At 46.4% G+C, this 26,523-nt stretch overlaps 1 protein-coding gene and 2 long non-coding RNA genes across 3 annotated transcripts in view; 1 reads left to right on the top strand and 2 right to left on the bottom strand.

Moving 5' to 3' along the window:
• LMNB2 (lamin B2) overlaps positions 1 to 12,454 on the bottom strand; it is a 28,448-nt gene extending 15,994 nt beyond the window's left edge. Inside the window, exons 1-2 of the mRNA XM_083810813.1 lie at positions 12,116 to 12,454; positions 3,127 to 3,263 (exon numbers count right to left, since the gene is read on the bottom strand). Of these exons, the coding sequence (XP_083666939.1) occupies positions 3,127 to 3,263; positions 12,116 to 12,316 (338 nt within the window). The 5' untranslated portion in view covers positions 12,317 to 12,454. The remainder of the gene's footprint in view (positions 1 to 3,126; positions 3,264 to 12,115) is intronic.
• A 127-nt stretch (positions 12,455 to 12,581) lies between these two features.
• Positions 12,582 to 23,153, top strand: LOC310886392. The gene is made up of 3 exons (XR_014575297.1): positions 12,582 to 15,179; positions 20,663 to 20,792; positions 21,421 to 23,153. It is a non-coding gene; the product is annotated as an uncharacterized lncRNA (long non-coding RNA).
• On the bottom strand, positions 19,061 to 20,642 carry LOC310886395. The gene is made up of 2 exons (XR_014575300.1): positions 19,600 to 20,642; positions 19,061 to 19,474 (listed from the first exon to the last, which is right to left on the bottom strand). It is a non-coding gene; the product is annotated as an uncharacterized lncRNA (long non-coding RNA).
• Positions 23,154 to 26,523: the final 3,370 nt, after the last annotated feature.

Below are 26,523 nucleotides of genomic sequence, written 5' to 3' on the forward strand. Positions count from 1 at the left end.
GATCTGCTCTAGGAAAATAAAAAAAAGCTTGAGATGCTTCTTTTTGTTCAATTATCCCAAGTACTAAAACCCAGAAAATGTTAGAACATCAGTATGCTACATGGTAAATAAGTTAATAAATAAATTAAATAATCAAGATATTTGCCAGGGCATCCAAAACCCCAAGACATGAATCTGTACTCACACAGAATACCAGGGTGGTAACATTTGTCACTCACTGAACAAGCTGCCTGAGTACATGGCAGAAAGACATCAGCATAAACGCACCGACAGACAGAACATGTACTCTCCTAGACCATTAGCCCTGACATAAATCTCGTGTAGCAACCAAGGGTCTTGCAGCTTCCCAAGTGTGCTGGTGTTGTGCAAGCGGACAGCCTCAGGAACAAGCCAAGAGCAGAGTAAGCCTCGGGCTCCCTCGTGTGCATGAACTGGGCCTGATGTCACCACACCCAGACACACCCCACGGCCTCTCTTGAGCATCCTCAGTGCTTCCAGGAAAGGGTTCTCCATGCTAACAGATGCAGGCTTTAGCAGAGAAAGACAGGGAGAAAGGCATCTCTTGAAGATGTTAGCTGTATATTGAAGGCATCTCTTGAAGGTTAGCTGTATTTGTAGCACTAGCTAAAAAAGCTCTGCAAGCCCGTGGCTCTGCAACTAAAATTCAGTGCAGTTTAATCTTCAGGAAAAACTTCCCTGTACCCTTTTCAGCCGTTGTTTTCTCCTGCTGTGACTCCCCCAGATACTACCTGTTTTCTGCTTACTCTCTCACACGGGAGACCAAAGGAAAGATGCCCCAAGACAGAAGCCTGCTGTCTCCTTTCCCAGGAATGCAATCAAGGGAGCAGCAATGCCTGGGATCCCTCCTGGCATCTCTAAGCCTGCTGCGAGCATGAAAGAGACACTGAGATAATTGTAAGCAACCATAAATTACATACTGACCTACTCTTCCATTATACACAAAGCACTGACCTAAACTTGGCATGTGAGCAGAAGCATCTGTCAGCTTGGGCAGGGAAGATTTTGGTCATCAGCTGGCTGTCAAAAGGACACCCTGCAAACAGACTTTTCAAAGCCGCATTTGCAAGAATTGTATCAGATCTGGCCACGTGTCAGGAGCATACCCTTCCGTATGTCCCCAGACAGACACAGCAAGAATACTCCAAGAACCTTACAAGCATCTTAAGGGACTGGAAGCAACCTGGTAGAAGAAAATTCCAAGCCAAGGAAGAATTCAATTCTACTCCTATAAACTAGGAACAGAAAAAAAAAAAGGTGTATTTTCCTCATAGTCTATGAGGAGAATTACCCTGTCAAGTCAGTGAAGTGACAGATAATGGTACTCAACTCAATTGTCCAAGAAAAGGGCAAGGGAGGTAACTCAAGGGAAAACACCATTGCCACCACTTCAAGTGCACAACATTCTACAACAAGATATTTGCAAAATCCCTTAGTGCTGTCAAAAGCCTAAAGAACAGGAGACAACTTGCAGTGATTCTCATTAGCTGCAAAGCGAAGACAGTTCTGACAAAAATACCTTAAAGCACAAAAATACGCATTCTGCGGAACAGGATACACGAACCAAATTCCTGGAGATACTGGGGCTGTTCACTTTTGGAGCTTGCATTAAAACCCAAGCAAGCAGAGTATTTGCTATCACCAGGACAACCCTGATGTCCATCTAACTCTGACTGCCACGCAAAACGTAATATCTGAAATCAACATTAGCACTGCTGGCATACGGTTTGTAAGAGGGAATTTAGTCCTGACAAGAGGAACATGCGAGTAGGGCTGGGTGGTATTCGTCTCACTTAACTTCAGATGCCTACACACACCACAGGGTCTTTTCATGGTTAACAAAGGCCTAGACAAAGAGCCAGTAAATATTAAAGCACAATTCTTCCAACTGCATGCAGGCAAATTTTCTGATACGAAGCATGCACCAAGTTCAATAGGTTTTATGGTGACTTATTCAAATAGAGATGTTTACACTACAGGTATTTCATATTTGGCCATTTCATTTAGGAGCAAAGTCCACAAAGTCTCTCTGATTGCTGACTTTAACAAGAGGGTCCAGCAGAGAAAAATGAAGATCCAGTGATATAGGAAAGATTACAGAGAAAAAAATAAAAATGCTACATCATAAATTAGCTAGTCAGAAAAAAAGAATGTTTCATTATTTGTATAACCAGTTAGATGCAAATGAAGGAAAATGGGAGACTTATGGTAGGCTTGTACCTCCACTGCCAGACTAAAAGCAAGTTTATGTCCAACAGTGTTCACAGACACACTGACTTGCTCAGGAGAAGTCTTTACATCCCAAATCTTACCTACTAAAACAGGTACCAAAATTCAATCAGAAGCAAAAATCTTTTTGCCATGGCATATATTCACTTTTAAATTAATTTTCAACTGCTAAACAGTATTTGACCACAAATGCTCCCTAATGCAAACAGAAATAATGGATTACATTGCCTTCATTAGCCGGTTTATTAGGTCAATTATCTTTACTGCAGACTAAACAGTGTATTTTTTTTTTAATGTAGTCACTACAAGGTCTCTTCCAGCACACTTATGCTTTAGATTCATGCATTTTCAAGCCAACATTGCTTCCATATTGCCAGTGTGCTCAGGGCCATGAATTTCCCTTTTCCTTCATTTCTGCTATCAGACATACACTCAACCAGACAATAAAACTGATACTGTTTAAAAATTAACCTTCCTTGGATGGGTTAGTTTTAATATAGCAGTTTCTCAATCAGTTTTACTAAATAGCTACATGCGTGCACGCTCACATCAGGAGAGGCACAATAGGACAGAAGTGGGCACAATTGTTTCAGCATCTAGATTTCCGAATTGCTCATCAAATCACAGTTTATTAATCTTCTATCTACAAATATGTTTGTGTACATACCAACCTGGTTATTTGCTCTGACTAGCTGTACAAACATTCTGAGGAATTCCCCCCTGACAAGCCTGCACCTTTTCATTGATCTGTAACACTTGCAAAAGACACCCACTAAAGCATTTTGAGAATCATCAGTAGCATCAGTCACACTGCAAATATTGCCCATTATCATATTTAATGAAACAACAACATAATAGATCACACAGGGCTTTCCTTACCTTTTATTGAACTCCTCAAGTTCTGCTCTCAGTTTTCCTATTTCAATCTGTAATCTAGCCCTCTCTTTGGCGGTTTCATCCAGAACTCTTCGAGCATCAGCCAGTTCGGATTCATAGAGACTCTTGATTCCACTCACCTAAAGTAAAAAAAAAAAAAAAAGCATTCAGACATGAGAACATCCCAAAGACTAAGCATCAAAGAACTGAAATGGCTTAATAGGTTTCATTTAGCTTTCTTTGAAAAAGAGTGTATATGACTTCTGTTGTTTAAGAGCATTGTATATTGAACATTTTCAATTAATATGCACCTACAGTTAGCTGTGATCTTGTCCCACAGACAATATTTCAGATTTATTCCCAGTGGAACATAACAAAACATACCAAGTTTGAAGTGTGCAAGTCTTCCAAAGAGATAAACTGAAGCGAATTGGCACACCCTACAGACAGATCTTAAATTATTCACATTTGTTTCCAAGATCGTTGCTTTGGGTGATATTTTTGAAGCAGTAATATCATTTAAAAACAAACGATGACGAACTTATTTTCTGGAATACAGACTCAGGTCCAATTCAGCTCCACTGTTCTTGTACTATGAGGCAAAAAATAAACTGAAACAACAACAAAAATATTAACTGTTCAGAGACAAGCTCCCACTCCTGTTCTCTACCTCAGAGGATAAGGATCTACAGACCTCTCCCTGTCCCAGCTCGAAGAAAAAAAAAATCTATCATCAGCCATTCAGACTGCAACAAGGCACGTCAAAGTCTTCAACACCTGTATTATTTTTTTTTAATACAAGATCATTTGAAAGGTTTACCAGATAGCAAAAAATTCAAGATAAGATTGCTGGTATTGCTTCTATCAAAGGGTGCCAGAACAGTTATTATTGATGTAAATTCAGACACAGAGCAATAAGGGAGTGGGATGAGCCAAAAGCAGAACTTTAGGAAGAGAAATTTCATAAAGCATAAAATGTAGAGACAAGAAAGACAACTGTGTTATTCCTAGGAGTGCCTATTTCAACATCAGAGTGGCACCAATGACAGACTCAACCAACTGGTCTTCAAAAAGACTGATTAAAGGCAGTCAGGATATAGTTCAGTTCTTGATAGAGTGTATTTCACAAACCTTCTGAAATTAACTAAGATATGACAGTGAGGGCTGAGAAGCCTTAGCTAGCTTGCAAGCACACTGCATACCAGAAACAACTTGGCTGGCTATCCATGTAATCTTACATCTTTTTCTGAAGAATTAATTCTTTCAAGCCTTATTCAACTTAAGTTTTATTTTTCCCTGTTTTTTTCCATAGTTGATAGACAGAAATTGTCTGTGACACAAGGCAATACAACTCTGCGTTACCACTTACAAAATTCAGGACATTCTACGAAGATGCGTATCCTGACTGTGCTAAGATCCTTCATACAGCACTCCATTACGCCCAGAAGAAAACTGAGATTTTAAGGCTGTAAAGCCTTTCACTGTGGATGACCCTTCGGTGAAAATACAGCACTTGCAAATACCTATACAAAATGCCATTGCCCAAAGGCCAAGCACTAATTCTGCACCATCAGGTACTACATCCACAACGCTCCTTCCCCAATGCTGGCTTGTCTCCCGACCATCGCCCCTACAACTTTCATTTACATTTACTAAAATACTTGCACCAGGATGTCCTCTGGGAGCTTGGGTCTATGTTGCTGTAGGTTCAGAGAGAGAACGCAGAATCACAGCAAAGGACACAAGCACAAAACTCTTCCCAGTCCTCCAAGGCATACGCCAGAATTGCATGTACAAAGAAAGCCTCTTTCCCCCAATTTTTGCCAACACTGCCACAAAAAGGTAGTACAAGGATCGGAGCAGCAACAGGCAGTGAATGTTTTATGCTTTACGTTCAGGGCACTCCAAACACCACCGCCAACAGAACAATATTCTGAACTGTGAATAAACACTCAATGCGATCCCTGCCTTGAAAAAAGATAGCAAGAGTGAACTAAAAATGGTATGATGCAAGCCATTTCAGAACCTGCTGGTAAAAGGAGAACCAGAGACCATGCTTCTTAATTAAAAAGGACTGACTCACACTGCATAACCAGTTGTAGTAGCTTAGTATGTTTTTTTTTCTGCTGTAGCATGTTAAACTCTACTCCGCTCCTGTTCCAGTAACAAAGATGAGAAGGTAACACACAGCTCCAATTCACAGTCTGAAACACTAGCAAGAAAACCACTTTCAGTAGCATTTTAAGCTAATCAACAGACAGAAATAACTGAGAAATGGGCCTCATCTAACCTGACCTTAAAAACCTCCAGGGATGGGGAATCCACAGCTTCTCTGGGCAACCTGTTCCAGTACCTCACTACCCTCTGAGTAAAGAATTTCCTCCTACCCTCTAACCTAAATCTCCCCTCTTTCAGCTTAAAACCATTCCCCCTTGTCTTGTCATTATCTGACTGAGCGAGGAGTTGCTCTCCATCTTGTTCAGCTAGTGACAGGACCAGCGGGAACAGCCTCAAGTTGCACGAGGGGAGGTTCAGGTTGGAAATGAGGAGACATTTCCTCTCAGAAAGAGCAGTCAGGCATTGGGACGGGTTGCCCAGGGAGGTGGTGGAGTCACCGTCCCTGGGGGTGTTCAAGGAAAGGCTGGACGTGGTGCTTGGGGACGTGGTTTAGTGGTGACATTGGTAGTTGGGGGATGGTTGGACCAGATGACCTTGGAGGGCTTTTCCAACCTTAATGATTCTATGACCATCACCTCCCTCCCCTGCTGCCCACTCCTCTGCTGATGCAGCCCAGGATGCAGTCGGCCTTCTGGGCTGCAAGCACGCGCTGCTGGCTCACGTTGAGCTTTTCATCCACCAGAACCCCCAAGTCCTTCTCTGCAGGGCTGCTCTCATTGAGTTCTCCCACTCTGTGCTCACATCTGGGATTGCCCCAACACAGCTGCAGCACCTTGCACTTGGACTTGCTGAACCTCAGGAGGATCACACGGACCCACTTCTTAACTTGGGCTTGATAACACTTCTAGCCCACACTGGCTACTCATTAAAAAGCTCAGGAAAAAGAAAAAAAGGAAATTCAATAAATGCATCTAGCAACTGTGCAGAACATTTCCGGGTCTTTGCCTAGTCACATTTCCCAGCAGAGGACCACCAGACAGCGTCTACCTTGTCCCTGAACACTCCTAAACAATACTGGGTGCAAGAGAGAATTTCCGGTATCTTCCCTTTTTTTTTTTTGTCATTTTTTAAGCATCAGTGGAATTGTCAGGATGGATCATGGCTTGGAGGCAGTGATCCTTGACTATCAACCCAGCTCTCTCGGACACCTTTTCTCTTTGAAAACCTTTTTCTTGGGATTCTTGTATCCATGTGTTGCAGCACTCATCACGTGAACTATCCCGCTTCATCTCCACGACTCCAGTGAGGTTGTAGTGACCACAATGCCCCGTTCCTCCTGGTTGTTCCCCATGCTGCACACATTAGCATCCAGACTTTTCAGAGAAGCATCATGATGATTCCCCAGGAAGAGCCTGAGAGCTTTCCCCACAAGTCTGTCCCATGGGCACTTCCTTCTTTACATGCCTGTGTTGTGGACGATTCCATTTCATCCTTGCTCTGTTAACTACCGTCTCCTCTGTTCACATAACCCCAGGCCCTTTGCCTTCCTACTACTTCCTCACCTGATCTTAGAGGAACCTCTCTCTCCCTCATTATTCCTAGTTTAAAGTTCTTATCAGGCTGACCAGTCTGTTGACAGAGATACCTTTGCCCTACTTAGGTATAGCCTCTCTTCTAAGCAGTTGTCGATCCTGAAAGACAGCTCCGTGGTTCTAGAATCCAAAATCCTGTTGTCAACAGCAGTGCTGCAGCCGACTGTTGCTCCGCAGGATCCATCCTGTCACCCTCAAGCTCCACCTGCTCAGCAAACCATCCGAGCCTTCATCGCATGAACAGTCACCCACAGAGACATGGAGTCACACTCGACACTTTCCGGGTCACCCCTGCCAGCATCACCGGTGCCTCCATGGAAGGGCAGCAGGGGTTAACAATCAGATGGCCAAATGAGTCTCAGGAGCTCCTCCACAACAACCTGAACGCCCTGGTCAGCAGCAAACCTCCCCAGAAGGCAGGACAGGTCAGGAGATGAGACCTCTGTTTTGAAAATGTAGGCACCATCTGAAGATGAGGGGAAAAAGGAAATGAGCATGCGAAGCACAAGAAAGTAGCGATATTTGCACAGAACACTTTGAAAGGCAGAACTGCTGGATGCTCTTAAGCCTACTTTAACCTACCTACCTACTTTAATCCAACTGTGCTGAGAGCGCTCAAGAAAGCTCTGCGTGGAGGCTGAAGGACAGATAGATGAACACAAGCGGTCCTACGTCAATCACTTGAAAAACCTCAAGACATCACTCGGTGAAGACACAGGAGGCACGCTAAGGCAATGAATCTACAGGCTAAGAAAGGAACATGCCCCATGCCACAAGTGAGCCTGGACAAATTGGGTGAGGAAACGTTAATCATATTAATATGCATCAATGTGTAAAAGGTACGTGCATTCTCACCAGGCGTGGCTCAACATGCTTTTGTTCACCTGTTATGGGCTGCTGAAGGACTACCAGGCTCACCAAGAACACCTGTTAGGGCACGGGTACTCTTTCTCCTGATGTGTTCCCACCTATCCAGGCCACTGAAATGTCTGCTCAGGACCAGGCACTCATCAGCATCAACATCACTGACAAAGGTAGATCATCCACATTTTGTTAGTTGCATCACACCCGTTCAAGGAAATCTGTTTGTATGGTTGAGAACCAGCTTCTTCACAGAGATAGACTCGGAGCCACGGCACAATCTGAGTGAAACTCTGCACGTGAGGTCACAGGTCTTGGAGGAACAGGGCTGCCTTTGCCCAAAGACTTCAGTAAGATAGCTTAAATAAACATTCTCCCTTCTTTTCCATCCAGGCGTGGCAGTTCGGCAGGTGTGAAACTACTGCAGGAAAGTGAGCTGCATACAATCACCACCCTACAGATGATGTCTGCAGAAGGCCATTTAACCTTTTGTCTTGGAGGCTACAACTCGACCCAGCACTCACTGAAGCATCTGAACACGTATTTCTCAGGTAGCAATGAGGGAGCACCAGAGCCACACATCACAGCCCTGACAGTAGCTCCTTTTGCTACACACAGCGCACACAAAGGGCACAGCAGCTGCAGCACTGACAGGTAAGCGATAAACCAGGTGAGACCGCATTGAAACTTTTGGTGGCTCTGACATACAAGGCTACGGCCACCTTCAGTGACACCCACAGAGGTGGGAAAACACAAGTGAGCGGGGAAGCCTGGAGACACTGCTTCTGCCACAAGTGTAATTGGTGTCAGTAGTGAGGTCTCCCAGGGATCTTCACTTCCCCTACTCACCCCACCCCTCTTCCTGAGGGTGAGAACAGTGGGATGTGCTCAAAACAGGGTAGTCCCTGCCAGGACTATAAAAACACCTTTTCTGGAGGTAGGCAATCATAAGCACTGCAGTGGGAGGGAGGGTGTTAGTACAAATTCTAGCCACAAAGCCCAAACCCCTGAAGGCAAATGCAGAGGCTAGGAAATTAAAGGACCACTCACAGTAGAAGATCAGGTCTGCGACCACCTGAGAAACCTAAAGGTGGACAAATGCATATGACCTGAAGAGATGCCTCCAAGGGTCCTGAGGGAACTGGCAGATGAAGTTGCCAAGCCGCTATCCATCACAGCTGAGAAGTCGTGGCAGTCCAGTGAAGCTCCCACTGACTGCAAGAGGGGAAATAAACCCCGCATTTTAAAAAGGGAAAAAAGGAAGACCCAGGGAACAACAGGCCAGTCAGTCTCACCTCTGTGCCTGGCAAGATCATGGGGGCAGATCCTCCTGGAAACTCTGCTAAGGCACATGGAAAATAGGGAGGTGATTGGTGACAGCCAACATGGCCTCCCTAAGGGCAGATCGTGCCTGACAAATCTGGTGGCCTTCTACAAGGGGGTTGCAGCTTTGGTGGATAGGGGAAGAGCAACCAACATCTACACGGACTTGTACAAAGTCCTTGTACAAAAAACTTGTACATTTGGCAGGCCTGCTCCCTAGCGTAAAAACAAAAATCAGTATCTTTGATTCAATGAACATTGAAGTGGATACTCAGGATATGGAAGTGTCTCAGTTTCTATAAAGCGCTGAACTTTTATTCATACCAGAATACCATCCTTCTTTTCTTTTGGTAAGGGAACAAGCACTGTGCTCAGACGTACTCAACATTATACTATCACAACCAGCAAGTTTTTTGAAGCAGTTTGCCACACATCATAGCCTTAAAGAAGTCAGATAACCCCTTTTAAACAACTTATTTATTAGGAAGTAGATAGAACGGCAGACCTAATGCATACTGAAATTAAAGTCTTGGAGTGCGGAAAAAAAAATCTGTAAAAGGTCAAGACAGTTATTAAATGTGGTAAATGTAACAAGAAGAATATCAGGAGGGAAAATGCAGATAACCACAGATAAGCCAGAGATATTCAAATATTTAGCTAAAAAAAAAAATCAAAGGAGCCAAAACTTGAACACAGTTGAGGTTAACCGAGGGGAGTTTTCATCACGAACACCCTGAAAAAAGAAAATCGTATATTTCAAACATGCAGGACTAATATGAGATATAATTATGTACCCAAACATTGTGACAGTATCACTGGACTACACTTAATAGTGCTTCTGAACAGAAGTTAGGATGTTGTGGTTTTTTTTTTGCTGGTGGTCTTTTTTTTTTTTTAAATTAGTACCTTATTTCATGCTAAGTCTGATAATTTTAGGAACAAAAATTCTAATGGTGTAATGGTGTTACAAGAAAATTGAACTACCAGCACAAAATCCAGCTGACCAGTTTGGTGCTGAAAGGACGGGATTCTGCCATCCCAGGAAACCCAAAAACTGACAGCCACTTGAAGTTTTACTACTCACACAATCCTGAACCACTGTCCACAGCCCTGAATCAAAACACTGATAAGACTGCAAAGTCTCTCATTCTAGACTTACGTATAGAAAAAAAATAAGCTGTCCTAAAAAGAAGAGGGAAGCATTTAACAGATAGTCCAGAAACCAAGTGAAATATCTTACATGTATTGGCTCTAACACAACACTGAAGGGCTTGAAGAATCCTAGAATATGCCTAAGAATTAAGACTTTTAAAAAAAAAAGTCTGGAGTAAGAGTAAAGAAAGGAAAGCTCAAGGGTAAAGTAAGCAAAGTATTTATATCAAGATCTTCAGGCTTATTTTCCCTAATTACTGCATCTGAATATTTTTTCAGAATTCGTAATGCGCAGAAAAGTTATTAAAAGGTGGTTTAATTTATACTAGATATAAGATTACTTCTATGTTTTGTGCTTGCCCTGTTCTTACTCTCATTCCATATGTTCTTGTTGATGGAATTATATTCTGCCTCCTATATTTACAGTGTGTATTCCCTGTTTTTATCTCCAGCCTCCAGCAATCTACAACTCACAAGCTCCCTGAACCAGACGTGGTTATTCTGTTTATAGCATGATTTCACATAGAACAAGTGACACAGGCAATTTTTTATGTTTCACAATATCTAGTTATCTTGAAAACACTGAAGTTATATTACAACATTAAGTGATACACATGCATTTCAAGGTACTTTAGTGTGCACTGATTGCAGGTAGGCTTACCACTCCCAAAACAAGCCACGGCCCCATTTGGCCTACTTAAACTGAATTACATGAATGTAAACCCTTCTCCCACTACCATCACCAAAACAGACCCCTTAAAAAAAAATAAAAAAGCCTACATTAGTAGCACAACAATCCTTCACATCACACAAGTTACAATGCTGCTATCTGCCAGCTTTCCATGGAAGTTTAACTTAATTAAGTTTAACTAGGGAAGTGGGACACCTTACCTTGCAGACTGCCTCCGAGAGATGGAGGAGGGTTTGAGCTGGTACAGGATGGGTGGGACTGTCCCCAGCTGCACCCCTGACTACACCCTTCCTCCATATGGGAAGGAGAATCCTGGGGGAAAGCAGATTCAAGAGAGAAGGGAAAAGCAAAACATGGCTTGGAGAAAAAGGACCAGCCAGTCTGCCTCCCGGATCACAGGGAACGGACCAGATCACCTTCCACACTAGCGGATTTGATCCATGGCATTTGAAGGGACTAAAAGAGATTTTCCTCTATCAATAACCAAAGTTAGCATCAACCCTTTCAAATTTTTCACCTCATCACAACAGCCACAGGCCAGAGACAAAAAAAAAAAAAAAAAAAACAACACAAAACCTGACACTCGGTTTGCTACAACTCACACGACACGCGGGTCCGAGCGCTCAGCCTTCACCGGTTTACCTGTGACAGGGGAACGGGCTACAAACTACAGCGAAGCACCAGCCCACAGCAGATGAGACCTGCCCGAACGTTTCGATGCCTCCGAGAACCGCATTTCGTGCGGCAAGCCCTACCTGGCCGAAAGAAGAAGGGCAGCGGGCAGCTCCAGCCCCGGTGCCCGCCCCAGGCTCCTTCCCGCCTCACGAGTTTCCACTCGCTGACGAGACCGGCCTGAGCCGAGCTCAGCGCGCCGCCAGCAGCCTCTCCGCCCGACATCGCGGCCCCTACGGCTCTCCGAAGGGCCACACAGAAACAGGCTGGGATTTCTACAAACCCTCCCCCCCGGCCCGCACGGCTCTCAGCCCGGAGCGGGACGGCCGGGGGCTGCGAGCGAGCCAGGGCCGCGCCGCCGAGCTTCGCTTTCGCCCCGGGGCCGCGCGGAGCCGCCACAGCGCGGCCCGCGCCGGGCGCGAACGCGGAGGAGCCGCGGGGGAAGGGGTCGGGCGAGCCCCAGGGTCGCGGACCCCCCCCGTCCTCGGAGAGAGCGGGGAAAACGCCTCCAGCGAGCCGCCGTCGCTCACCCTCCCGCCTGAGGAGTCCCGGGAGGGGGCCTGCAGGCCGCCCTGGGCCGTACCTCCCGAGTAGTGACCTCCTCCTTCTCGGAGATCTTCACCAGCAAACGGTCATTCTCCAGCTCCAGCGCCCGCACACGGTCGATGTAGACGGCCAGGCGGTCATTGAGCTGCCGCAGCTCCTCCTTCTCCTGCAGCCGGGAGATGCGAGTCGGTGACAGCGGGGTCCCGCCGGGGGTGCCGCGGCTCGGGGTGCCTGACATGGCGCTCGATTCGCGGGCAGGCGGGCAGCGGGCTCATTCAATCCAGCCGCACCGGGGGAGGAGGGAGCGGTAAGATGGCGGACATCGCCTCCCCCGCCGCCGCGCCGCCTGGGAAATGAAGTCTCGGCGCCAAGATGGCCGCGCTGCGCCGCAGGGCGCGCCGGGAGGCGCAGTCCCGGCCGCCCTCCATTTTGTGGGCTGCGGGCGAGCGACGGGGCCGTGTGTGCTCATCACTTGGAACTGTAGTTTGTAACGTGCTTTAAAGGCAGGGTTAGGCTATCGTGACTATGAGTAAAGCACAACAAGAAAGGGAATACTCCTGAAGGCGTTGTTTTTACTGCAGACGAGGGCTCAGAGCTATGGATCAGGGCTACTCCTCAAGTGTTCATCGGTGCTTGGATCTCAGCAGCAGATCCTAGTGTGTTGTGCAGAAGGAGAACAGGCACTGTTCCTGCTTCCCGCATCTCACTGCCAGTTCCCGGGGCCCTGCAGTGATCCTGCTGAGGTGCTACGAGCTGCCAGGGATGCAGAGCAGCTGCTCCTTGCTGTGATCTGCCTCTGTTCTTTGTTAACAAAGCCCCATGCCCACCAAAAATGACTTTGTACAAACAGACCTGTACAGTCAGCTGCCTTCCATATCCTCCAAGGGAAGCATTGATTTGAAGCGATGCTGTGCTCCTAATTCTCACAATTTTACTGCATTCAGCTCTGGGGCCCCCAGCACAAGAAGGACAGGGACGTACTGGAATGAGTCCAGAGGAGGGCCTCCAAGATGATCAAGGGGCTGGAGCAGCTCTGCTATGAGGACAGGCTGAGGGAGTTGGGGTTGTTCAGCCTGGAGAAGAGAAGGCTCCGGGGAGACCTTACAGCAGCTTTCCAGTACCTAAAGGAGGCTGCAGGAAAGCTGGGGAGGGACTCCTTGTTATAGGGTGTAGTGATAGGCCAAGGAGTAATGGCTTTAAACTAAAAGCGGGTAGATTTAGATTAGGTATAAGGAAGAAATTATTTACTCAGATGGGTGGTGAGGCACTGGAACAGGTTTCCCAGAGAAGTTGTGGATGTCCCATCCGTGGAGGTGTTCAAGGCCAGGCTGGATGGGGCTTTGAGCAACCTGGTCTGGTGGGAGGTGTTCTTTGCCCATGGCAGGGGGGTTAGAATTAGATGATCTTTAAGATCTCTTCCAACCCAAACCATTCCATAATTCTATGATTTTACTGAAAGTTTTAATATTTCTCTTATAGGATCTATTTTCACATTAGATATCTAAAACTTTGTTGTATCAAAGTATCCAAACTTCCCTGTTTGGAAGTGTTTATGAATTGGCTGTAATTCCTGTCTGCATTGAAATCCTGTAGGCCAGGGACCTGCTGTTTGTTTATAATGGGAGTAGAGAGTTTCAAAATGAATACCAATTAGCTATTTCCAGGAGGGAATTTTTAGGAGTGCTGTTTTGTAGGTGTTAGAAACTTCCCCAGTTTTACTGAGAAGGTATAATGCTTCCTAGCCTCCAGTCAGGCTGTTCAAGAAGGAAGAGATCCTTTTGCCATCCCAGGGAACGCAGCCAAATTTGTAAAAAGCCACTTGGAAGTTTTCACTTCCTAAATGTTTGAAGTATTATTTTCCCCAAAACATATTTTTACTGAACATACACCAATTTCTGTCAGTTCTTACACATTAACTACTATATATTGTATTGCCATTCTCATAAGCTAGTTCCTAATGTCACAAAACTTCTGAGGCTGAAAAGCACTTACTGCAGTTTTGCCTTTTGGCTACCAGAGAAGGCTTAGAAATGGAAGATTTTCTGCCTGCGAAGAGGGAAAACCAGATGTAAAGTCAGTGGTATGTGAACAGCAAAAACAAACAAAACAGTAATTGTGTAATGTAAACAGAAAGAGAGAAAATATTGCATGCAATATGTGAAAACAAACTCATGGAAAGCAGGCTGAACAAATAAGCACAAGTGTGTTTAACATATAAGCTAGATAATTCTCATGTTAGAGGATCTGGGATCCTAAGATCAAGTATACCTCAATCTGGAAAACCTCAGTACATCAATGCTCTGTTGTTGGTGAATAGCTTTAAGTCCCTATTTCAATTACTGTATATCTTTAGCAGTTGACCCATATAAGCAGTAGGTTTTCACCTAAGTATATTTGTTTAAAAAATATGTATCCAATATGAAAGAGTTGTCTTGCCTTCCTCTCTTGAAAACAGAGCATACCCTCCTGACTGCAGATGATCCCACCTGGCCTTGGGTGTCATCTCTCCAAGGAGAGGGTTGGTTGCTTCTTCACCTCTGTCTCCTTCAGGGATTTGCACACTGAGCCTGTGAAGCCGTGGATGTCAGCAGGTTACTTGGAGGGAGTTTATGAAAGATGACAATAAGTATCTAGATCACTATGCCTGTCGTTTCTATAGGCATTTATGCAATGGTGGTATTTTACCACCACTGTTATCAGATCTTCTGTGTCAGTGAGATCTGATAATATGATATACATGATATATAATATGATTACTGAGTTGTAACTCAGTGTGAAACAGCTTTCTGACTGAACTCATAAATTGTCTTTGCCTTGAAATGGATCCAGAAAATGACAAAGAAACGACAGACTACAAATCCCAGAGTGCTGTGGCCTCTTTGCTCAGCAGGGAGGTCTGACCCACCATCTGCCCGCTCAGGGCAGGGAGCCACACCAAGGACAGCCCAGGAGGCTCTGAAGCCACCTCCTTCCTCATTGTTTTCATCTGCGTCTTTGGATTTGAAGTACAGTGCGTTTTTTGAATTTCGGCGCCACTTGAAAACTGTAAACCAACTGCTGCTGGATCGGCTCCAGACCCCAGCCTTGCAGGAGCTGCCTGTGTGAGTCTGTGTCATTTCAAACATAGCTGCCTTCCCCTGAGCGAAGCAAAGAAAAATGCTCGTGAGCCTCAAGCTGTGCACTTAGAATTAACTTTTTCTCTCCCAGCATACAGTTCCCCACACCAAGAAAATCGTGGAAGACCATCAATAAAATTTGATTATATTAGACCAGAAAAAAAAATATGTTTTTGGAATGCTGAAAGCCTCTGAATAAGCATTTTTGGGCTAGCTCATTTCTTCTTTTGTTACTTGATGTAACACCCTGTACATCTATCATATTTTGGAAATTCCTTTAAACCTTTTCCCTCGTTTGATAATCCAGATATAAGTCCCCTTTGTTCAAAAAGTTTAGCCCAAACTCCCCCGTTATTTTTTGTCAGATTTTTAAATGGTGTCTTACTAACTTGGTAAGTTTCAAGTTTGTTTGTTTTGCCTTCTAATATTACCAGTTATTTTCATAGTGCTGATACCATGTCACTGTAAAATCATTTTTTTTTACACATTTCTTGAAATATCATTTAAGAGATGTGTGGATGTGGCGCTTAGGGACATGGTTCAGTGGTGGACTTGGTAGTGTTAGCTGTATGGTTGGACTTGATGATCTTAAAGGTCTTTTCCAACCTAAAGGATTCTATGATTCTATGATTTAATATTTCTACAGCTTTTAGAAGGTGCCTTTCTTAAGCAGTAACTGGGACATTTGCAAACTTTCATCTTTGGCACTTGTCTCCCCTCCCTGTTTGCCCAATGTGTATGTTCACTTTTCATACCTCTGCTAAAGAGAAGAGAACAGTCTGAGAGTGGGATGGGGAAGAGGGGAAAAAAAAAAGGAGGAAGGGAAGTGCAAAAGCCAATAGCCAGTAGATGACTGTGTTTCACATGGAGTACTACCCATGCTTTACTCCTGGAATTGGCATCTATTCAAATACTGGTCATTTTGTATCACTGTGAGATATAGGTTAGTATTGAACCAGTGTCAATTTGTCATTCATCTCTCAATACTTAGCAATTAGTTTACCATTAAGGACCATGAGTTCAGTGGTACACAAAATAATTTAATACTAAAACTCCCTCTCTGCTTTCAGAAGGTAGAATTGATTTGCTAGACAATGGCACAATCATGTATTTTGTTGTCCCACAACAAAGGGACAATCTAAGGATGTGTCAGCCTTACCCGCCTGGGGTGGCGGAGGGCCATGGCAATCAGTGGGGCTGTGTTCCGTGGCTTTTCAGATTGCAAACTTGTTCGGAGCACATGAAGGCTGCTGTCTCACCGACTGCACCAGGTTTACTTTTCATGTAAAGCTGAGCACAGGCTGGTGCACATTTCATTCTGATATAAAGTCAGGAACTTGGAAGTGGTCTACGCTCTGTTTTGGAGCCCTATATCAAAGGTACTTGCAACACCTGACTGTTTGGGTAGGTTAAGAATAAATTCTTGGGATGTCAGAGAACATAGACAGCAGTGACAGGCTCTGCCTAGCACTGGAGTGCTTCTTCCCATTAGATAAATGAAAAAAAAAATAAAGTGGGTAATAAAGAGAGAGGAAAACCTCACATATCCTTTGATGCAAAGCACGTTGTCTGTCATTGGCCACTTTCCTGTACATTTTGATGTAAAGAGTTTTCTGATGCTGTCTTGGATTCCATAATGATTCTGACATTTTGACAAATCTGGGGACACAAGTTCTCCATTGCTGTTTCTTACCTCGACCGCTTTACTTTCTCAGCAGCTGCTGTCACATCCTCTACTTTCTCATCCTACCCTTTGTTATTCATATGTCTTTAATAGCAAGATTGTCTCTGTCTTCCCTAACTTCCCCTCATCTAACTTCCCCTCTGCCTCGTGTTCCTTATTTCACTCTGAACTGCCTACGTTTAGTTGATAGTCTCAGGTATTTTCATTAATGTTAGGAAGGGACATGGATTCAACATATAGCACAAAACGTTTTCCTAGCAGTCCACATTCAACCCAGCTCAACAGTAATTTAAAAATTGCTAGCAATGACTTGAAGTCTGGAAGAAGTATTCATACTACACCACAGATTTCTGCTCCTGAATTCCAGCTTCTACTAAATAAAATTGCTTCCAGCAGGGAGATCTTCCTTGCCTGTTTATGAGAAAGTTTGCTAAGAGACATGTAAAGAAGAGCAAAGAGGAACACGGTGCACAGTTGTGGGATTAAAGCAAACAGATAGCAGGCTGTATGTCAAACAAGGATTTTTTTCAAAACAAGACACCCTCTAATGTGTAGCAGATGTATTTATTTCTAATTTCCAGGCAAATAATGTTTGGCAGGACCCTTGGACAATAACATCCTTGTGCTACAGCATTTATCTCCTCATTGAGGCAGAATTCAACCTGTATCACGCTGGGAGATGAATTAAGCAAGCCTGGGGAAGAGAATTCAGGTCTGTGCTTCAAATTGTTCACTCCTTTGTGGCAGAAAGGCAAGTGACTTTCAATGTCAGGAGGGCCTGGGTGGTTCTTCAGATTCTAGTACTGAAACCAGATCCTAGTCTCATGTGACCAGAAAGAACTGAGCATTTTATTAAAAAAAAAGAACACCACATTTTTTCCCATCTCAACAAAAAAAGAAACAAAGGAAGAAGCTAGGGGCTCAGGGCTCCTCAATTTAAAACAATCCTACCTCATCACTTCTCCACGCAGTGATTTATCATCCCGCCTGCCGCAAAGCCACTTCCGTAACATGAGAGCAGTGGAGAGGTTTTCTTCAATAGAGCCTTTGTTGGGCAAAGGAAGCGTACCATTAGGTACTGAGTTTTCCCTTCACCGGCTCTCCATAGCTCAGAAATTCTTTCAAAGTAATAGGAAGACAGACTTCTTGGCAATAAAGTACTGTGAAAATACCACTGAAAACAAATGAGGTGGCCAGGTGGGAACAATACTACCATTTCCTTCTAGTCTGGCTGCAGGCAGCCCTGGAGCCTGCAGAGGTCAAGTCTTCATGTTCTAGCTGCTATTTGTGTAGGTGAATGACAAATTTAATCTAAACTCAAGGAAGGGGTTATTCTTATCACCTTTAATGAAATGTTATGCCAATAAGTTTGGACAGTATGAGTTTTGATTTTCACTTGCTGAGCTGAGTCTTATTCTAGTTGATAAAGGACATTTGTAGCATTCCATGGATTTCAGGTTCCCTCAAAATGAGCAAGTTCCTAATATTTTAGCCATTTAGTAGCTTGGAGAGCCTAGTGCAGGAGGGTGGGGACTGGCTCTGAAACGCAGTTCCTGTGAGTTCACAAAGCTTGCTTTATCAGCCAGAAGCAATCCCAGCTCTGCCTGCCCCTAGGATCACTTAGATCATCGCCACTCCAGCGAAGCTGGAGTAGTAGTGCTCACACCCCCACGCTGATATTATATAAAGCCCTGGCACCGATCTCAAATGCTAGTGAAAACAAACCCAGTGTTTTTTTCAAAACAACCATTTGGCGCCTTATTTTCAAATCCTCAGACCAACTGCTGCTGGCTCTGTGCCCATCACCATAGAGCTACTGACATATTTTCCTCCAGCAGCTGTAATAACCCGCTACGTACCTCACGTCTGGCCAGGCAGGCTCAGCCTCTGTTGTGGTCTTGCTGGGGATAAGCAAAGGTTTTATTCTGTTCAACAAACAGCCCAAACCCCGCAGCGGTAGGAACTCAGTTTCTAGCAAATCAGGGTGAAAGTGGAAGCCCTTGGTTTCCTTTTGAAAGATAATTAGCCCGTCATGCACAGTAACATGAGAAATGCCGTGTACATGTGGGATTCTTTGAGACAGCCTCTGTCAAAGGTACAGTTTACAGAGTAAACACATGTGAGGGGGGAGAAGACAACATCTGTGGAGATAAAGAGGCGTGTGCTTAGGATCAATCTCTGATGTGTATATGGTATGATTAATACAGGAGATGGGAAGAATGCGTTCTGCAATTCCAAAGTGCACTCTGCCCCAAGACCTCAGTGTGCTTTACAAAGGATAATACATCAAGCACTATAATGGTCTTGCAACAAAATTCACGTGACTGTGAAATTTACACAGTTAATATTTGTGAAACCACTACAGTGCGGTGACAGAGTGGCCATATTGTCCATTAGAAGGATGGGAGACATCAAGCAGTGGGAACTGGAGGCACGAATGTCACTGCTCAGTGGGCGATATGCCCAGGAGCAAGCAATTTCACAGCTGGGCCTGCTCGGATTGAATCCTTGAGCTCCCTCAAGTGCAAAAGATTATAACGCTGCGGAATCCAGAGAAACAACCTGTAAGCTTGAAGTACTGAGCTTCCCAGTCTGCCTAGAGATAATAAATGAGATTTATTATCTAGCTAGTTGACAGTTCTTCCCAAGAGAACAGACCAGTTCTCCCTCAGAACCCAGCGTCCAGCACCCCTTTGGTGGTGGTCTGCAAGAGTGGCCTACCTGTAAGCACCCATCAGACATGTGAGAGCTGGACTCTGCCTGCCCAGCTTAAAACAGTGAGGTTAGGCTGATGTATGCTGGATAATAACGAAGCAGCTGATAACCTTCATTATGCAAGTGTTGCTGGCTTTGCATTTTTGTAGCATTTGTAGTGGGATGCCAAGGAGTGCTCAGAAACGGTGCAAACTGCTAACCGGCTGCAGGTGCTGAGGGACACAGGGTTTGGTGTCAGACTATGTCAGGTGAGGCCATTGACAGCTAATACCTACAATTTAACTTCAAAAGCAGTAAAGAGTTAAGTCTGTAACCCCGCCGTTGCCTCCTCCAGTGCACAGCTGGCATCGCGTAGATGAACTGCTACTTGTAGGAGCCTGGCTGCCTGCCCGCAAGTCGGCGTGTGGACGGCTCCGTTAGCATCCTCATTCACACACCTGGACCGTGCTGGTCTGAACAGGACTGCAGGGGCAAGGGCTCCGATCTGTACAAGCCTGCAAATCATTTGTGTGCTGCAGAGTACAAATCCCTACCTACTCTACCCCTCCCACTAAGCAAATACATTTTGCGTGAAATGTCACCCAGTGGTTCTGGTTCAGCAGCCACCCCACCCAGTTTCCCAGTGGCCGGGGCTGGGTCTGCAGGACTGGCCTGAGGCCAGAGGGGAGAACACCTCCACCCTGCATCTGGCAAGGAGCTGGGACGTCTTCCAGGGTAGCAACCGGGCGCCTGGAGAGGCACCTCAGCGAGCCTCAGGATATCTTTGGCTGAATGACCAGAAAGCAGGACTCCCACAAGGAGAAAATCTTATGTGAAAGGTCTACATTACATGGGCCACTTAGGGGCACTGTGGCTGTTTACCTATTTGCCTTTTCTGTCTTTGCACAGATCTCTTGAATTCAGTTTACCTTTTTTCATTCCAAGTTTTCTCCACCCTGCACATTTCTCCTTTGATGTTGACAACTAGCAGCACCCTGGCCATACCAACCAACTCATGACCAACTTTCCTGTTCATTCTTGTAAAAATGCCTTCTTATGTAAAATCAATAGCGACATTTGCTTTCCACAGGGCTCTCCCGTTGGTGTGTGAACAAGGAAGGATCAACACCTCCTTGGGAGGTGGATACCCCCATTACTCTACTTCCGTCTACTCCGGACACAATCTTGCAGAGTTGTTCTTGCAATCCTTGGCCTTTCAGGTGGGTCTTTTCCTGTAAAAACTCACTTTGTGAAGGACCTTCTCTTTGCAGCCCCCATTTTACCCAACCCTTGCATCATTCTTGCTGCTCTCCTGTCTTTTTTTGACCTGAGGACAGGTGGGAAGCTCTATTGCACAGTCACTGTAGCCTCTGAGGCAGAAGAGCATCTCTCCCCTCCCTTCTCCTTGTTGTCTCACTTCTACAGCTAGCATTTAGTGCTGCTTCCCTGCTTTTCATCCATCTTTTCCTCACTCTGTCATTCCTGCCTCCATGACCGGTGGCTGCTTCCTGCCCAGCAGGTGGTCACAAGTATGTCCTGGCCTCTTCAGACGTCCCCAGCCAGCAGCAATGAAGTGTGGGCAGGTCATCCATTCATGCAAGCGAGAAATAGGAAAAGTTAAGAGTTTATAGCTGCCTGGTGGTGTACGGCGCAAGCAGACAGCACAGCTTTCTGCAGGCTCACCTGCAGCTGATCCTCTGGGGCAGTGTCACTGGAGACATGAAGGGCTGAGCTGGGGAGCCCTTCTTGTCTCCACCAGGGCTTGCTGGTCTCAGGGTGGGTGGGAGACTTGCTTAGTGGGAGCAGGTGCAAGCAGGCAGTGACCAACCACAGATAATACCATTTCAGACAAATGCTGCGGGAGAGCCCATGCCAGAGGGATGAGGGACCCCTTCACACAGACGCCGCGCGGCCTGGGACATGTTCTTCCCCAGCAGTACCTGCACATATCCACCTGTCCAGAGCACAGCAGCTTGTAATAATGGTCCTGTTCCTGTTCCAGGCTGCCATGCCTAGGTAAAGGAAAATAAGAAACAGCTCTGAACTTCCATTTCAACCTTGGTGTCCTCACAGGCCCCACTGAGACATCGTAGCCCTCAAACCAGGGCTTCTGCCTGCGCCTCCTCCCTCCAGGAAGCTTCTCGTGGCTGGGACAGCCCAAGCCCATCTGGCACAAACTGGCCATTGAGCTGAGATAATTTGGCATCCTGGAGCTGCCCAAAGGGGCAATGCACCCTTGCTGTCCTGGGCACACCGTCCTGTCTTCTCCCTTGTGCCTGCAGTGATACGCAACAAGTCCTGCAAGGAACTGGGGTGGGGGCTCATCCCCATGGAAGCCATTTGTATTTATATGGCATTCAGCCATTACAAAATGTTGGACATCTTGTAAAAATGAACAATAACGCAAATGGTGGTTGCATTCTGGCCAAAATGACAAATTCTAAGGGAAATCTGCAGGGCTGGAAATGGAGGTCAGCAAATAGGAAGGTAAGTCACTGCTGAAAGGTGTGCTGGAGAAGGGAGAAGCAGTATGTGATACACCGGTACAGCAGCTGCAAGGGAAACTGAAGTCCTCCTCTATGCAGTACCCTGATAAAAAAAGGAGATTTGCTTCTCCAAGCAATATTATTTTACCCAAGCATAGCCTTTATACTTGGAAGTGATGAGCAACTTGGAAGGAAGACCAAAGCTCAGGCATATGCAGTTGCAGAAGTGGATCAAAAATTAAGACATTCCCTTGCATGGCAGCAGAGTTTAAGTACAGTAGCCCAGACTGTACAAACCAACCTTTGCAGCCCTGGAAGGGTTAAATTATTTCCTTCAGTAGAAGCAGCCCTCCTGAAATGGCAGCTGCAGACAGTTCCTCTGCTCAGACAGAGGAGGCATTGGACTGGCCGGGTGGATGACAGCCATCGTTCAGCAGCAGCCCCAAGGAACAGGCAGGGGTTGTTGTCCAGTTTTTCCTGGAGCAGGTGGGCTCGGGAACAGATGCTGCTCTGGGACAGCTTGGGTGATGGCTTTAGCACTGTGCCTGTGCTATAAAAGGCTACAAAAGGAGCCTGTGCACGAAGCATAACACTAGAAACACACGTAGCCTTCGCTGTTCGGTGCTGTGAACAGAGGGGAACTGTCATCTGCCTTTCCCCTCTCAAGAGTGCTGTTTTCATGGCTTCTCTGTGTGTGTCTGTATGTCCACGCACTTGCACTGCTTCAGAGGGCAGACCTTGGTTCAAGTGGAGCAGCTGGTGCCCTTGTTTATGGGGTCACATAGGAGAAGGATTTCGCTTACTGTTTTCTCTCCTGTTTTGTTTTTTGGTTTGCTTTTTTTTAATTTTATTTTCTGGACAAAGGCTGCTGGTTTCTGATTTTGCTATGGGAAGTCTTGCAAGATACCAGATATTTCTGGGGGATATTTTCTCAACCCTGGTTTACTTACTAAGACCAGAGTTTTCTTTAAATTCAGGTCAAACAGCTTCAGCTGCAAGAATCAAAGACCAATGTAAAAATTGCCCTACAATGTGCAAAGCAGTCTTTTGTATAAAATGTGCTTAAACTTAACTAATAAACCACCATCAAAGAAAGTGTTTTGAGTCTCTAACTGCCTCAAAGCAGGGCAAAACTTTGTGAGGAGATGGCGAACAACACGGTAACTGTCCAGCAGACGCCAGCCAGAGGTCAGCCTGGCTGGGCTGAGACTGATGCAGCACGTTCCTGTGCGCTGAGGCTTGCGTAGCAAATACTGCGTAGGAGATAGACAAAGCTGACAAAGACAGTGGAGACAAAGACAGTGGAGTCATGCTCGCACAGGAAGGCTGTTTTTATTAAAAGATAGAGTGGTGGGGAATCCTCAGCTTGCTTGGGCGAGGAAGGGCCGCTTTGATTTGGCTCTGATCACTCCCTGGACAGCCCCAATGCACATCAAGGATCCTCTCCACCTTCAGCATCTCACCAAGAGAAGCTGTGGGGACCCATTCCCTAGCTCTCTCCTGTCCCCTCAAAAGAGCTCAGTGGAGCAATGGTGGCAACTACGACAAAGTGCCCAAGCTGTGCCAGCATTGCACTGCGTGCCTGTGAGAGGGGCACGCTCAGAATCTCAAGTTTCTGTGTCTGACAGCCACAGTCACTTTTTAGATGGCAGAGAGATGTTATCACTGCCTCTGTCCCCACATCCTCTTTTCAGAGCCCTGTTCTAGCTGTTCCTGTTCTTGGTGCGTTCTTGGTGCATGGGGGTATTTCCATCCCTAGCTGTGATGATCTCAGTTGCAGAAATACTGCATGTGATGATGGTTACGTTTGTGAGTAATTGTTTCCTGGAAGACAGTGCAGCTCCATCACTTGGGGAAACACCCTGTATGAACATACGAAGCTGAGCTGATAAAATGTATTAGCACGTGAGAGCAGCCCTCAGTGCAGATCCAAACAGCCCAGATCCTTGCAGAAGTGAGTGGGGTCCTCAGGGGTTTTAGGTCTGGAAGGGACAACCAGGAGAGCACTGGGAAGCAGCACTTCCCAACGAGATCGGTGCACCGAGAGCAACAAGTCTCAGCTCAAATGGGAGGCCTCTGGCTGCCTGTGGGAATGGTGCTGAAGTATTTTCACACTGGTTGCTGTGCATATTTTTGTTTATTAACCTAAGAGCGTAGCCTTTAAATTTAAAATGTCCTGGATTTAGGCATGAGGCTGAGCCTCCTTCATGATCAAGTCTCCTTCTTGCCTTCCTGATGCCCAGCTCTACCAGTCTCCCAGGGTCTGCTGTCTCACAGGGTGACCCATACTGCTTTCTACAAGACATCCAGCAGAAAAGTATGGCTGGATACAGGCAAATGCAAACGCCTACAACATGCAAGGCTTTGGTCAAGGACAGGTAAGACAGGAAGGTGGACCATGGCTAGACAGCAACAGGCTACAGCTTCCTGACTGCTCTCACTTTTGCGGAGGCAATTAGGTAGATGCGTGGAACTACTTTTTGAAGACTGGTGCAATGTTGTTCTTTCTCAGTGATCATCTGTTCTTTCTCAGTGATCGGAGCTTAGCAGAAAAAAGAGGGTTTATAATCTTTGGAAAAAAGGGCGGGCCACTGAGGAGGACTACAAGGATGTAGCGAGGCTGTGCAGGGAGAAAATTAGAAAGGCCAAAGCTCATCTGGAGCTCAACCTGGCTACTGCCGTTAAAGACAACAAAAAATCCTTTTACAAATACATCAACGCGAAACGGAGGACTAGGGAGAATCTCCATCCTTTACTGGATGCGAGGGGAAACCTAGTTACTAAGGATGAGGAAAAGGCTGAGGTGCTTAATGCCGCCTTTGCCTCAGTCTTTAGCGGCAATACCGGTTGTTCTCCGGACACCCAGTGCCCTGAGCTGGTGGAAGGGGATGGGGAGCTGGATGTGGCCTTCGCTATCCATGAGGAAATGGTTGGCGACCTGCTACGGAGCTTGGATGTGCGCAAGTCGATGGGGCCGGATGGGATCCACCCGAGGGTACTGAGAGAACTGGCGGAGGAGCTGGCCGAGCCGCTTTCCATCATTTATCGGCAGTCCTGGCTATCGGGGGAGGTCCCGGTTGACTGGCGGCTAGCCAATGTGACGCCTATCTATAAGAAGGGCCGCAGGGCAGACCCGGGGAACTATAGGCCTGTCAGTTTGACCTCAGTGCCGGGGAAGCTCATGGAGCAGATTATCTTGAGGGTCATCACGCAGCACTTGCAGGGCAAGCAGGCGATCAGGCCCAGTCAGCATGGGTTTATGAAAGGCAGGTCCTGCTTGACGAACCTGATCTCCTTCTATGACCAAGTGACGCGCTTGGTGGATGAGGGAAAGGCTGTGGACGTGGTCTACCTTGACCTCAGTAAGGCTTTTGACACCGTTCCCCACAACATTCTCCTCAAGAAACTGGCTGCTCGGGGCTTGGACTGGCGTACGCTTCGCTGGGTTAGAAACTGGCTGGATGGCCGGGCCCAGAGAGTTGTGGTGAATGGAGTCAAATCTGGCTGGAGGCCGGTCACTAGTGGAGTCCCCCAGGGCTCGGTACTGGGGCCGGTCCTCTTTAATATCTTTATTGATGATCTGGATGAGGGCGTCCAGTGCACCCTCAGTAAGTTTGCAGATGACACCAAGCTAAGTGCGTGTGTCGATCTGCTCGAGGGCAGGAAGGCTCTGCAGGAGGATCTGCATAGGCTGGAGCGATGGGCTGAGGTCAACTGCATGAAGTTCAACAAGGCCAAGTGCCGGGTCCTGCACCTGGGCTGCAACAACCCCAAGCAGAGCTACAGGCTGGGAGATGAGTGGCTGGAAAGCTGCCTGGCCGAGAAGGACCTGGGAGTATTGGTGGATAGTCGGCTGAATATGAGCCAGCAGTGTGCCCAGGTGGCCAAGAAGGCCAACGGCATCCTGGCCTGTATAAGAAGCAGTGTGGCCAGCAGGTCGAGGGAAGTGATTGTGCCCCTGTACTCGGCTCTGGTGAGGCCGCACCTCGAGTACTGTGTTCAGTTTTGGGCCCCTCGCTACAGGAAGGACATGGACGTGCTCGAGCGAGTCCAGAGAAGGGCGACCAAGCTGGTGAGGGGTCTGGAGAACAAGTCTTACGAGGAGCGGCTGAGGGAGCTGGGCTTGTTCAGCCTGGAGAAGAGGAGGCTCAGGGGCGACCTTATCGCTCTCTACAGTTACCTGAAAGGAGGCTGTAGAGAGGTGGGGGTTGGTCTATTCTCCCACGTGCCTGGTGACAGGACGAGGGGGAATGGGCTAAAGTTGCGACAGGGGAGTTTTAGGTTGGATGTTAGGAAGTACTTCTTTACCGAAAGGGTTATTAAGCATTGGAACGGGCTGCCCAGGGAGGTGGTGGAGTCACCATCCCTGGAGGTCTTTAAAAGACGTTTAGATGTAGAGCTTGGGGATATGGTTTAGTGGAGTACTTAGTGTTAGGTCGGAGGTTGGACTCGATGATCTTGAGGT

Source organism: Anser anser (genome assembly GCF_964211835.1).
Source record: "Anser anser genome assembly, chromosome: 25".
NCBI classification, from domain to species: domain Eukaryota; kingdom Metazoa; phylum Chordata; class Aves; order Anseriformes; family Anatidae; genus Anser; species Anser anser.